This window comes from Cervus elaphus, chromosome 27, assembly GCF_910594005.1.
Source record: "Cervus elaphus chromosome 27, mCerEla1.1, whole genome shotgun sequence".
Classification (NCBI taxonomy): domain Eukaryota; kingdom Metazoa; phylum Chordata; class Mammalia; order Artiodactyla; family Cervidae; genus Cervus; species Cervus elaphus.
The window spans coordinates 33,155,941-33,170,611 of record NC_057841.1 but is presented as its reverse complement, the minus strand read 5'-3'; the positions used below and the strand labels follow the sequence as shown (position 1 = coordinate 33,170,611).

General features: G+C 38.3%; 1 protein-coding gene across 1 annotated transcript in view; it reads right to left on the bottom strand.

Moving 5' to 3' along the window:
• Nucleotides 1-14,671, bottom strand: part of CHST9 (carbohydrate sulfotransferase 9) — a 285,080-nt gene that overhangs the window by 225,036 nt on the left and 45,373 nt on the right. Inside the window, exon 2 of the mRNA XM_043889202.1 lies at nt 7,037-7,247. Coding sequence (XP_043745137.1) covers nt 7,037-7,157 — 121 coding nt within the window. The 5' untranslated portion in view covers nt 7,158-7,247. The remainder of the gene's footprint in view (nt 1-7,036; nt 7,248-14,671) is intronic.

Below are 14,671 nucleotides of genomic sequence, written 5' to 3'. Positions count from 1 at the left end.
AGGAAACAAACCAAACGTGCAAAGTGTCCTGAATCCTCTTCTACCTCAAGGGGAAGAGGAAGAGTATTGGGCAAAAAATAGGAAGTTATCGGGCATCATGTTTCAGTGCCTGGTTTGTTGCTTCCTGACTGTGCAAATGTAAGCCTCTCGGTTGCTCCTCTGTAAAAGGAGGAAGCTGGGACTAGATGATGCTTTGGTTTTTGAAATTTATTTCTATGAGGAAAACTAGACAGTCTGAACTAGGTGGTATTACATACTGAACCAATAACCCTAACAGGAGCTAACTTGCCTATCACCATGAATTATTTAGTGAGTGAGGTCTTTGCACTCATAATCAAAGTCCACACTAATAACTGGTAGTTATTTGAATTGATTCTCAATGAACTGCTAACCACCCTATTGATATTTACCAATAAAGCAAGCAGCCCTGTACCTGCAGGTTCTATATTTGTATCTTTCCATTCAGAATTCTTAATGGAAATCTGTGTGCTCAAATAAAATTTTTATATCTATTGTACTAGGAGTACCATTAAACATCTGTAGTGTTTTAAGAAGTCCTAATTTTGATTTGCAAAAGCTGAAAAGAAGATATAAAGTAATAGAATCTTAAAGATGATATTATGTGGACAGAGGAACCTGGCAGGCCACAGTCCAGGGGGTCACAAGAGTCAGACACAACTTAGTAACTAAACCACCAACCACCCAGCTACCTGTAACTTGCTTCTCCCTGTGGATTTTGTCTTAACTCTCTACCCCACCTTCTGAGTCTCCTGTCTTCCTGCGAGCTGCCCCCTTGCATTTGCCCCATATCTCAGAAGCCACACTACTAGAAATTAAGAAGTAATTGTCAGAATTGCTTAAAATCTGCAAAATTTGAATAATACTCAGTGGCCAAGGTTTGCTACAGAGTTGATCCAATCAAAGTAGATTTTTATAAAATCTAGTAATGATAGTTGGGAGAATAAGAATAAACATGGAATTTGGAGGGTGCTGGGGGTATATAAAAAAGTGAAAATTGACATCAGAATCTGAAAGTGGGTGACGGGCAGGTGAATGAACATCAGTGACCAACATACAAGTTCCCTGCCATTAGGAACAGAGGTAGAACATATGTAAATATATAAAAGGAATGCTTACAGATAGAATAAGCATCATGCAATAAGTTTTAAGAAGTAATAAACAGGTACTGGGAGATACACCATCAGAGTATACCAACTTTATATAGGATGTTGAGAGAAGGTGATATTTAAGCTATACTGTGAAGGATAAGGAAAAGCCAGTAACAGAAACAGTGAAGGAAAACATGTTTTAGGAAGAGAGAAGAGCTAACCCAAAGGCCCTGAGATGGGAAAAATCACATAAAAGGAAGATGGGATATGGAGGTGTCCAGAGGGACGCCGTGGCAGCAGATACTCATTTTATTAAAAAAATGGTTGCAGCTCTCATCAAAATCAGAGGAAGTAACTCAAACAAGTGACTTTTAAAAGAAATGAGATTTTATTTTCCTGAGGATATGATTGACAGTAAGCATAATGTCCTTCCAAGTTATAAGTGGCTTTGCTTCAGGTCAGGTATAAAAAGATTCCCTGAGAGAAAATAGAATTTCAATACAGCAACATCAAAATCAGGAAGAACAGCCTGATTCTGAAGGAAAAGAATATACTTTCTCATCAGAGAGGTGCAAGAGAAAAGAATTATGCCAATCTAGTCTAAAAGTAAAACTTTATATGCCACAAAATATATTTAGTTTGAAAAAAAGCAATACAGAATCTTGTTAGAAAGACCAAAGCATAGAGACCAGTTTGCCTATAAGGTCCTGCATCAATTAACTGTCTGACAAAAAAGAATAAGGTGGCTTTACTTTGCCTAAAATCAGAAGCTTATAGCTACTAACTATTGCTTTCATACCAAAAAAGGAGTGTTAAAATATAACCTGGGCCTACTGATGTTAACTGTACTCATGAAAAACAAAAGATTAAAAGTAGCAATATATAGCATGGAAGATTTGAGTAAAATCTTGACTTACAGAAAGGTCACATCGTTAACCAAAATGAACATACACTTTAGACCAATCAAGTTCAAGATTGGAGTCTTGCAGAGCCTGGATTGGTGATAATGAGTTTTGCAAAGGTGAGATTATAGCTATGTGATTCTTTTATATGCTAGGTATGATAATTTATAGCTAAACAACTGACCTTACATGTTAATGCTGAATTTTCAACTAAATTCAGATATCAGTACTTAGTGTAAATCAGAAAGAAACTAGTAGAAAAAATGTCATTAAAGGTATGAAAGTCAAACAAGTTTTTGTTTAAGGTAAACATTTAAAAATATTATCAATTAAGATCTAAAACATTATTGGTCCTGCCAAAACAAGCAATCTTGAAAAGAAAGCTGGAAGGCTGTGGAGCAGGAGTTGGCCCCACCCACAGCTTTGCAAGCTCCAGGGAGAAGTTTTTGCTAAAGGGACTGAGCGATCACTGAAAAGTTTTAAACACAGGAGTGTCATCATCAGATTTTTATATTTAAAAAACAGGTGGTGAGGAACAACAGGTGGCGTTGATCTTTAAATTGTTTCTAAAGCTCGCATTCTGATTCTGCGATGATGGGGTCTTCACTCTCTTATTACACATACAAAACAATGATGCACCACACCTTTTGTTATTTGTTGTGTTTAGTAGTAACAGTCTACCTAGAGAAAGAGCACCAGATTGTAAAACAGTCTACCTAGAGAAAGAGCACCAGATTGCAAATTTCAATAGGGGTTGGCGGGGGGCGCTGGGGAACAAGCCATTGTTGTGATTTCTCCTGAAATGGCCCTCCTGGCTATTACATCTTTCCCTGGCATGTATCCTTTCGGATCTGGTCCTCTGCTGACCCTGCTCCTAACCTGCCACTACTCCTTCTAAGACTTTTATCTGCTCAGCAGTTCCATTACTGACAATTGATTGGGCTCTTTCTCCTGGTCCTAACTCATTACTTTGCCTCATAAAGAAGGGCCGGTCTCCTTCCTGTCAAAATGAACTGTCCTTTTGTACCAAAGCCTTGGCCTGGACTCAAGACCATTTTCTCCCTTACAATCCAAGAGACTATAGTCTCCTTGAGAACAGGGGTTATGTCTGCTTCTCAATTATATCTCCTGTTTTCATCACAGGGCTTGGCACCTCCCATTGTTACATCTTCAATAACCGCTGTTGAATGAATGAATGCCCTGACCTTGGGCAGCCTGTACAGATCTGAGATCGTCCTGGACCAGAATTCTCCTGTCTGCCACTCATCACTCTCCTTCCAGTGTCTACATTGTGAAGCATGATGGCTCTATGCCAGTTAGACTCTCCCAACTATTTTAACCAGAGCTGAAACTGAGCCTTTTTTCTTATCTTAATCATTTAAGTCACAAGCTTGGGATTGTTTTCCTGAATCATGGCTGAGTCTTAACTGGGATAACTCAGAAAAAAACAAGTCTGCAGATGCTCTGCATCATTGCCAGGATATTAACAGTAATAAAGCTCACATTCATTGGCTTCACTGCTTGCCAGGCACCATGCTAACTGCTTTGCAGACATTGTCTCCTTTGATCCTCACTGCAACCCTACAGGGAAAAGATTATTACCCCCATTTTATAGATGAGAAAATCGAGGCTTAGGAAGGCTAGGTGATTTGCCCAGAGTCACAGACCTAACAAGGAGATCTGAGATTTTCAAGATTCCTCTGAATGTAAAACTTGTACTTTTTAACAGATAGGGGGAAAATCTACAAAATGAAACTGATAATAATACATCCACATACTGAAAATTAACACAGAGAAATGCATAAATTAATTGATAATGGTACTGAAAAATAGATGTTTATATGAAACTCTTTGTTGTATAATTGGATAGATTTTGATTTCTCTGTCACACATTTTTCCTCTTTGCCTCCAAAAAAATCTGTCTATTCATAATCTTCTATTAGTACATACAGCATGTTCGAGATTTTTTCATAATCTTCAAGCATTTTATTTTAATAAGAAGCAGCCCAGGAAAACTAGGAAGGCAAGAAAACAGTCATATCTTACTGGATTTGAAAAGCCTCAAAAGAAAAAGTGTACGAAAAGAACCTAAGAGCTCTTATGGTACAACTGAAATGTCCATGAGATCAAACCATCCAGAGCTTTAAAATCTGCTCTACTTACAAAGGAGCAGACATCTCCCAAAGTGCTGTGAGTGACAGTCTTAAAGTGTCCAAAACTCAGACTTCTCTATTTTTACCATCAAAGCACACATTCAGGTATTTTCTGACTTAAAGAGACTGCCTTAAAAAAATGAGTGATCTTCCTCTCAAACCAGGGTTCTATAAGAACTTAGAGGGATGGGAAGGGATGGGGCATGAGAGCGAGGTTTCAGGAGGGAGGGGATATATGTCTACCTATGACTGATTCATGTTGATGTATGGCAGAAACTAACACAATATTGTAAAGCAATTATCCTTCAATTAAAAATAAATAAAATTTTTTTCCAAAAATGTGTGCTGATCCAGATGTTATCTGAGACACATATAAAATAAACAGAGACCTGTCTACCTAGAAAACTACAGAATTATAACCTAGGGCACTAGCCTAGTGTAAGGCAAAACTCCAGATGAAGTCTTACTGAAGAATAATAAAACATTCCTTCAGTAAAATAGTTATCTAAAGGAATCCTGGTTCTAATGTTCATACTCACTGTCATGAGTAGATTGTGAAATATTATGTAATTCATTTGGGATATATTGAGAATAAGAGAAAGTACTTCTAGCAAATCACAAGCAAAATTTAAGAGAATAAATGGGAAATGTTTTAGCAGCTCATCTTCACTGGGGAAACTAATTTCCCAGCTTGAAAAATTTATGAAGTCAAGAAAAATTTAAAAAAATTTTTAAAAAGAATCTAACTTGTAGACGAGAGTACCCTCTATGAACTTATAAATATAGCTTAGTTTTACCAAGTCAGTGATTTTGAAACATAGTATCACTGATGTATTGTATATATGTTTATCTTTTCTGTTTTTTTGATTAGGAGGTTCTTTTAGGACTTAAAAGGCACAGGAGAACCTGGGCATGTATCATACTTTGAAAATGCTTAGCTCTATATCTATGGGCATGTCACTTAAAAGTTTCAGTTTAAAGTCTCAGCTCCTTCATCTGTGCTCTAGGGGGTAATATTATTCACTTTTTCACACTCACAGAAGCAGTGTGCAGGGTAGAGGCATGGGTTTTTGAGGGCACAACCTGGGTTTGAATCCTAGCTTTTCCTTTGCATCTCAGCCTACACATGTGGGGCCTTGAATAACTTCCTTATCTGCCTGAGCCTTAGCTTCCTCATCTAAAAACTTAGAATATCATGTCCAGCGAGATATCAATAGGATAAGGGAAAACATCTAGCACATGCTAAGTTTTCAATAAATTGTAGCTACTGGTGTTCCTGGATACATTTTGTAAATTGCATTGTATATGTCATGTTATTATGCAACTAGACCATTTTTTCAGACGTTAGGTAGATTCTTACTGACAGACTAAATCATAACATTTCTCCATTAGTCTGTATATATGAATATATTTTCTTTTACAAATTGAAGCTCTGTTGTGACACTTTTCTCGAGAAATTCATTATGAGACCATGATATTAACACACCTCCTAATAATGAAATCGCTGCTTTTTCCTCCATTGCTGCATCCCAGTCTATAGTCGGCAATGAGTTTTAAATTCACTCATTCAACAAACACCTACTGAAGGCTTACCATGTGACAAGATCTTTGCTAGGAATTATATTGCCAAAGGAATTAGCCTATTTATTTTATCACAGATGGTTTCATTCAATATTGTTTAAGTTATTATGATAAAATATTGCAGTAATACAGAAAACAGAAATATTATAGTGTCTATAATGGGAATTAAAAATAATTTTGACAATATGTTACATATTCTCTAGAAAATAATTGCATGCAAACTCTTTTCACAAGAGTTACCATAGAAATAAATAATTTCAAAGTGTCTATGAGGTTAAACCAAGGAAAGGAATTTTAAAATGGAAACACTTCTACTATTACCATTATTTATGACTTAGTATGGAGTTATCTTTCAGAGCAGATTCTTAAGGGCTTTATATCTAGAATGATTTTCAAATGAGCCACAATTGGAAACAATTAAGGAATTATTCTGCTTTTACTTTATTTTTCTTAACTGTCATAGGCCATAGGCTATTTCTACTAATGGAAGACAGCCAAATTTCACAACACCTATGTGTATATATTTTTATGGTGTTCTGAAACATTTCCTTGCATCATTATAAACATAATCCATTGTAATAGTAATTGAGTGCCTCCAAAGTGTAGCAAATTACAAACTGAATAATCAATGTATTAATACAAAATGAATATAGTAGTAGCAATCAACTACGGCTTGTGGACCAAATGTGGCCTACCACCTGGTTTTATAAATAAAGTTTTTTTTGGAACAAACCTTGATCCATTTGTTTACATAACAATATTTGGCTGCTTTTGTGATCTACTGGTTGTAGATAGAGACAACTGTAGTTGTGATAGTGACAATATGGCCTGCAAAACCTAAAATACTTTCTATATTTTTACTGAAAGGGTTTGCCAACCCTTGCTTTATATTAAAAGCATGAAAGAATTTCTACATCAACTGGAGTATTAATGTAAAAATTTAAAAGGAAATAAGAGAGTTTGCTGTATACTCAGCTCTTATTAGGCTTGTGCTCAATGTTTAGTAGACACATCAAAGGTAGGATCAATGAGTAGATGAATTCTCTACAAGCAGTCCTTGCTGAAAGGGCTATCAAACCACTGGCCCAAGATAACAAAAATTCCAAGAATGGTCCCAAGGGACCAAGTAAATGCTCACCAGAAATGTATAACTATGCTTTCTTTAGGGAGCTGGAGTATTTTGTGTTGCTGGAAATCTTGTGACTTTGTATATATTTATAAATACCACAACTCATTTACCTGAAAATGACCATTGTAATTAAAAATAGGGGGAAAAAAGTTGAGGTTTTACCTGGGTGTTGTTCTTCAATGCAGACTTGCAAGTACATGAAGAGGAGTAATCCTGCTACGCCAAACACCAGCACTGACAGGAAGACCTGTTTGGGGTTCATGACCAGTTCAGAGGGTTGCATCTCTCCTTACTTCTGAAGACCACATGGTTTGGTTTTCCCCAGAGCTTCAATCCTTCCTTTTTCTCTTAAGCGCTCATTCCACAAAGTAACCTAGAATTTTAAAAAATCCACACTGTAGCTTGCTGATGACATTTCTTCCCAAATATGGTGTAAATAGGCAGTATAAATCACTTCCCAGGTGGCTCAGTAGGAAAGAATCTGCCTGCAATGCAGGAGACCCAGGTTTAATTCCTGGGTTGGGAAGATCCCCTAGAGAAGGAAATGGCAACCCACTCCAGTATTCTTGCCTGGGAAATCCCATGGACAGAAGAGCCTGGTGAGCTACAGTCCACAGGGTCACAAAGAGTCAGACATGACTGAGCGACTAAAACGTTCACTTTCATGCAGTATATAACTGAGAATTTCCATGAACTTTAATAACACTCAGGAGAGACTACAGTTGATGTCCCTAGAATGGCAATTTTCTGTTTCGTCCTTTATCTTATCTAAGTAACGTGCTGTGCTGTGCTTACTCACTCAGTCGTGTCTGACTCTTTGTGACCCCATGGATTGCAGCCCACCAGGCTCCTCTGTCCATGGGGATTCTCCAGGCAAGAATACTAGAGGGAGTTGTCATTCCCTCCTCCAGGGGATCTTCCCAACTCAGGAATCAAACTAGGGTCTCTTGCATTGCAGGCGGATTCTTTACCAGCTGAGCTACCAGGGAAGTCCCAAGCAACGTGCTATTCTACAGTTAATAAGTAACAGCCTAACATTTAATTAGGGGACACATACCAGACTTCAGGTTATCTTAAAATGTTTGTGAGGGGAAAGAAGACTCTCAGAATAGATTTTTGAAAAAGGGATTTTGAAGAACACATTCCTAGAATGAAGGGGGAAAACAGCAGTTCATGTCTTAAAAACATATAAAATTCAAAAATGAAGGGTTCAATCATCATTTCTCTCTATTTTAAAAGTTAAGAGTCTCTGGATATCCCTGGTGGCTCAGTGGATAAGAATCTGTTTGTCAATTCAGGGGGCCCAGGTTCGATCCCTGGTCTGGGAAGATTCCACATGATTCGGAGCAACAAAGCCTATGAGCCGCAGCTACTGAAGCCCACCCACCCTAGAGTCCATGCCTGGAAACAAGAGAAGTCACCACAATGAGAAGCCAGCCCAATGCAATGAAGAGTCGCCTCCACTTGCTGCAACTAGAGAAAGCCAGCGCAAAGCAACAAAGACCTAGCACAGCCACAGATACAGACCCATCACAGGCAAGGAAATCGAAACTGTAATCAAAAATCTTCCAGCAAACAAAAGCCCAGGACCAGATGGCTTCACAGCTGAATTCTACCAAAAATTTAGAGAAGAGCTAACACCTACCTTACTCAAACTCTTCCAGAAAATTGCAGAAGAAGGTAAACTTCCAAACTCATTCTATGAGGCCACCATCACCCTAATTCCAAAACCTGACAAAGATGCCACAAAAAAAGAAAACTACAGGCCAATATCACTGATGAACATAGATGCAAAAATCCTTAACAAAATTCTAGCAAACAGAATCCAACAACATATTAAAAAAATCATACACCATGACCAAGTGGGCTTTATCCCAGGAATGCAAGGATTCTTCAATATCCGCAAATCAATCAATGTAATACACCACATTAACAAATTGAAAGATAAAAACCATATGATTATCTCAATAGATGCAGAGAAAGCCTTTGACAAAATTCAACACTCATTTATGATTAAAACTCTCCAAAAAGCAGGAATAGAAGGAACATACCTCAACATAATAAAAGCTATATATGACAAACCCACAGCAAGCATCACCCTCAATGGTGAAAAATTGAAAGCATTTCCCCTGAAATCAGGAACAAGACAAGGGTGCCCACTCTCACCACTACTGTTCAACATAGTGTTGGAAGTTTTGGCCACAGCAATCAGAGCAGAAAAAGAAGTAAAAGGAATCCAGATAGGAAAAGAAGAAGTGAAACTCTCACTGTTTGCAGATGACATGATCCTCTATATAGAAAACCCTAAAGACTCTACCAGAAAATTACTAGAACTAATCAATGAATATAGTAAAGTTGCAGGATATAAAATTAACACACAGAAATCCCTTGCATTCCTATATACTAACAATGAAAAAACAGAAAGAGAAATTAAGGAAACAATACCATTCACCATTGCAACAAAAAGAATAAAATACTTAGGAGTATATCTACCTAAAGAAACAAAAGACCTATACATAGAAAACTATAAAACACTGATGAAAGAAATCAAAGAGGACACAAACAGATGGAGAAACATACCGTGTTCATGGATTGGAAGAATCAATATTGTCAAAATGGCTATTCTACCCAAAGCAATCTATAGATTCAATGCAATCCCTATCAAGCTACCAACGGTATTTTTCACAGAACTAGAACAAATAATTTCTCAATTTGTATGGAAATACAAAAAACCTCGAATAGCCAAAGTAATCTTGAAAAAGAAGAATGGAACTGGAGGAATCAACCTGCCTGACTTCAGACTCTACTACAAACCCACAGTCATCAAGACAGTGTGGTACTGGCACAAAGACAGAAATATAGACCAATGGAACAGAATAGAAAGCCCAGAGATAAATCCACGAACCTATGGACACCTTATCTTTGACAAAGGAGGCAAGGATATACAATGGAAAAAAGACAACCTCTTTAACAAGTGGTGCTGGGAAAACTGGTCAACCACTTGTAAAAGAATGAAACTAGAACACTTTCTAACACCATACACAAAAATAAACTCAAAATGGATTAAAGATCTAAATGTCAGACCAGAAACTATAAAACCCCTAGAGGAGAACATAGGCAAAACACTCTCCGACATAAATCACAGCAAGATCCTCTATGACCCACCTCCCAGAATATTGGAAATAAAAGCAAAACTAAACAAATGGGATCTAATGAAACTTAAAAGCTTTTGCACTACAAAGGAAACTATAAGTAAGGTGAAAAGACAGCCGTCAGATTGGGAGAAAATAATAGCAAATGAAGAAACAGACAAAGGATTAATCTCAAAAATATACAAGCAACTCCTGCAGCTCAATTCCAGAAAAATAAATGACCCAATCAAAAAATGGGCCAGAGAACTAAACAGACATTTCTCCAAAGAAGACATACAGATGGCTAACAAACACATGAAAAGGTGCTCAACATCACTCATTATTAGAGAAATGCAAATCAAAACCACAATGAGGTACCATTACACACCAGCCAGGATGGCTGCTATCCAAAAGTCTACAAGCAATAAATGCTGGAGAGGGTGTGGAGAAAAGGGAACCCTCTTACACTGTTGGTGGGAATGCAAACTAGTACAGCCACTATGGAAAACAGTGTGGAGATTCCTTAAAAAACTGGAAATAGAACTGCCATATGACCCAGCAATCCCACTTCTGGGCATACACACTGAGGAAACCAGATCTGAAAGAGACACATGCACCCCAATGTTCATCGCAGCACTGTTTATAATAGCCAGGACATGGAAGCAACCTAGATGCCCATCAGCAGATGAATGGATAAGGAAGCTGTGGTACATATACACCAGGGAATTTTACTCAGCCATTAAAAAGAATTCATTTGAACCAGTCCTAATGAGATGGATGAAACTGGAGCCCCTTATACAGAGTGAAGTAAGCCAGAAAGATAAAGAACATTACAGCATACTAACACATATATATGGAATTTAGAAAGATGGTAACGATAACCCTATATGCAAAACAGAAAAAGAGACACAGAAATACAGAACAGACTTTTGAACTCTGTGGGAGAAGGTGAGGGTGGGATGTTTCAAAAGAACAGCATGTATACTATCTATGGTGAAACAGATCACCAGCCCAGGTGGGATGCATGAGACAAGTGCTCGGGCCTGGTGCACTGGGAAGACCCAGAGGAATCGGGTGGAGAGGGAGGTGGGAGAGGGGATCGGGATGGGGAATAAGTGTAAATCTATGGCTGATTCATATCAATGTATGACAAAACCCACTGAAATGTTGTGAAGTAATTAGCCTCCAACTAATAAAAAAATTAAAAAAAAAAAATAGAAAGTCAGGGAATAGAGAGAGCAGGGTGGAGAACTTTAGACACTCAGCACTCAGGGGGCCAAAAGATACTGAATGTATCACAATGCCTTTCCTTGGCAGAGCTGGAACATCACTGGAAAAAGGTCCCCAAGAGGAAGACAGTGGCACGGCACAATGTGCCCTAGAGAAAAAAAAAAAAATAATAATAATTGCATTTCTTCCAATCCTTCTTTCAAAAACAAAAAAAGTTAAGAGTCTCTTATTTAAAGGGTACACTTAAAATCCCTCAAAAGGCAAAAAAGAATAAATATGAAAAGTTCAGAGTTCCATGGCCTCTCCCTCAATAACACAGGAATAGAGAAGTTTACTTCAGATTATAGAAATCTACCTCAGTGATAAAAGGTTACTTAAAGAAATATTGCAATGACATTATTTTAAGAACTATCACATTTAGTGGAATCCTAACTTTAGTTTTTCTTTTTTAAAGCTCCATCCACCTTTGAGAATTTGATGAAAATATAAATCCCCTCCTTGGAAAAATACAGACAGAGTCTTGTGTCAAATGTCAGTATGCTTACGGACCCTTAATGGAATTCAAGTTAAGAAGCCCTACTCCCTATGAACAGCCATACAAATGTGCAGTAGCTTGTATGGTGAGCTCAGGTAATTAGCACCCCATCTAATGAGGCCAAGGTCATGGCATTGTGTCTAAGGCTGGTCAAAGACCTTGGCTCCACTCCTTGGCCACGTACCACATCTACTCTGGATGAGCTGAATTAATGGTTTCTTAGCGTGAGGACATCACACACACTGCTGTGTCTAAAAATTCTCTTTCCTTTCTCTCCAAAGATGTCTCAAAAACTTCAGAAAGAATATTGATTTAGCCTTTTAAGAGGCTTTTGGTGAGGTGCCAGGTAAAAGTTAAAATGTGCTGTGGCAGATTGCTAGGCTGCTGAAAGGATAATATTTAGCTATTCTTGGCAAATCAATTATCATGCAGATATTGGGCTTCAAAGGTAACCTTTGAGGTCAGAATTACACATGGATATGGCAGTAAGATTTCGTGATTAGGAAAAAAAAAAAGAAATCCACTAAATAGGTAAACATGTTTATGTAAAACAACAAAAAGTGATATTATAAATACATTTTTCCCTTCATATTTTAATTATATGTGGAAGAGGCCAGAGTAAGAGCAGTGATTGTCAGCACCAACAGAGGAGTCTTCTCCAATCCACTTCTCTAGTCCCTTGAGGAAGGGGCAATGTTTAATGTTTTCACATGTGCTTTTTGAGGATTTCAAGCACTTTCTTGATTTTGGTCCTGGAAGAAGTTTTTAAATAAGTAGAATAACTCAGAGCATTATCTTACGGCTTACTTGGTGGGTGATATTCTGCCGTTATTGGCTTCCGAGGTGGCACTAGTGGTAAAGAGTCCACCTGCCAAAGCAGAAGACCTAAAAGATGCGGGTTCCATCCCTGGGTCAAGAAGATCCCCTGGAGGAAGGCAGAGCAACCCACTCCAGTATTCTTGCCTGGAGAATCCCATGGATAGAGGAGTCCAGCGGGCTACAGTCCATAGGTTCATAAAGACTCAGACAAAATTGGAGTGCCTGAGCACTAGCATTTACTCTGCTCTGATTCAAAGCTGAAATATTACAGGCTTTCCAAACATATGCAACAAATAGCAATTCCCAAGGGAGATCTGCAATTCGAGGTGCTCTAAGATCGAATCCCTCAAGGAAAACTCCAGCCCACATTATTCACTTGTCCAAATTTCAGCCTGGAAACTTGGGGCACAGAGCTTGCAGTCTGTAATATGCACTTGTCCATATGTCAGCCCGGAAACTTGGGGCACAGAGCCAGTTTTCTCTTTTCTCCACACTGCAGCTAAACAATGAACAGACATCATTCCCGAGTCCACAAGAAGATTCAGATAGGAGGAAACCAGTTACACCAAATCTACTACTAACAAAGAAATAGTTGTTTACAAGGAAAAGAAGAGACTTTTACAATCTGTCTACATAATTAAAACTTATCTCAGAAGAAAGAGGATAGAAGAGAGCTCATAAATCAGAAAAGAGCCAAAGACCTGTGGGAAATAGTGGGTGTGAAAACCAAAAGAAGCATTCCTTGGGGGTTCACAGAGGAAAATTATTACCTACGATGCTGGAAAAAAAGATTAAGGATCTGCCCTTCCTTTCTTCAGGAGATGTTGCTATACTCTGACATACCCTCCTGGGTAAGAAGTCGGGAGAAAACCCATAATTGTTATGATGGCAGATGTGAGTAGAACTGAGTGATTAAAGCCACAAGGCAGAAAAGCAATCTGGTGGAAAACGGAGAGATACGTTTGATTTTCTCCCATCTCAGTCCATTAACCCAACACTGGCATTAGGAAATGACTCTCATTAAACAAAGGTGAGGCACTAGGAACAGCATATTGCTTTAAGCAAACCTGAAGGTCAGTTGTGATGGGAAAACACACACCTATTTGGACACCATGTATCTACCTCCATGTCTGCGGAAAAAGTGCAGACTACTGGAGATTGAAATTACTTGGAATAATGCTATTTTATGTACCAGCATTATTCAACATTTCCACGGTCAAAGGCTCCCTGTATTTTGTACAATCCTTCCTCTCCTCGCTCATAAGCATAGTACCTTGAGACTAACAGGTACCTAACAATGGACTGCACTGAATTGAATTTGTAGCTCCAACAACAAGACACAGATCGCTTTCTAGTTGTACTTGTAAATCTTTAGTTCTAAACTTCAAATGGAGAAACACAGACTATTAAAATACTGAAAGGGTCTCTGTGACACTGTTAAAAAAAAGTGCATATTTATTCTTACTTGCATATCCAGTGGATTTATCCTTAATCATTAGTAATGTTAGCCACTCAGTCGTGTCCAACTCTTGGCAACCCCTCGCACTATAGCCTGCCAGGCTCCTCTGTCCATGGAATTCTCCAGCCAAGAATACTGGAGTGGGATGCCATTTCCTACTCCAGGGGATCTTCCCAACCCAGGGATCAAACTCGGGTCTCCCGCACTGCAGGCCGATTCTTTACTATCTGAGCTACCAGGGAATCCCTAATAATTGCAAAGATATAAAAATAATTATTTCGCTCCAGTATTTCTTTTCCAACACTTTAGAAATTATTCTTTCCAATAACCAAGACTACCACCAGAAGCATTTTGGGATTTCAGTGTAGCAATTACTAGATAGAGGCAATTAATTTAAAAGGAAAATTGAGTTATCCAGTTTGGCGGAAGCCTATAGTATTAAGGAAGGAAGTTGAGTAAGGTCAATTTAGACCTTGTTAGAAGACTCCAGAGTCAGGGGACCACCTGTCTCTCCTCTCAGCCTCCACAGGACCTCACAGAATTGCTTCTTCCTCTCTCATAGCAGATTCCCTGTTCTCCATCTCTTTCCCACCCTGTAAGAAAACACAGACCATCAGGGACAA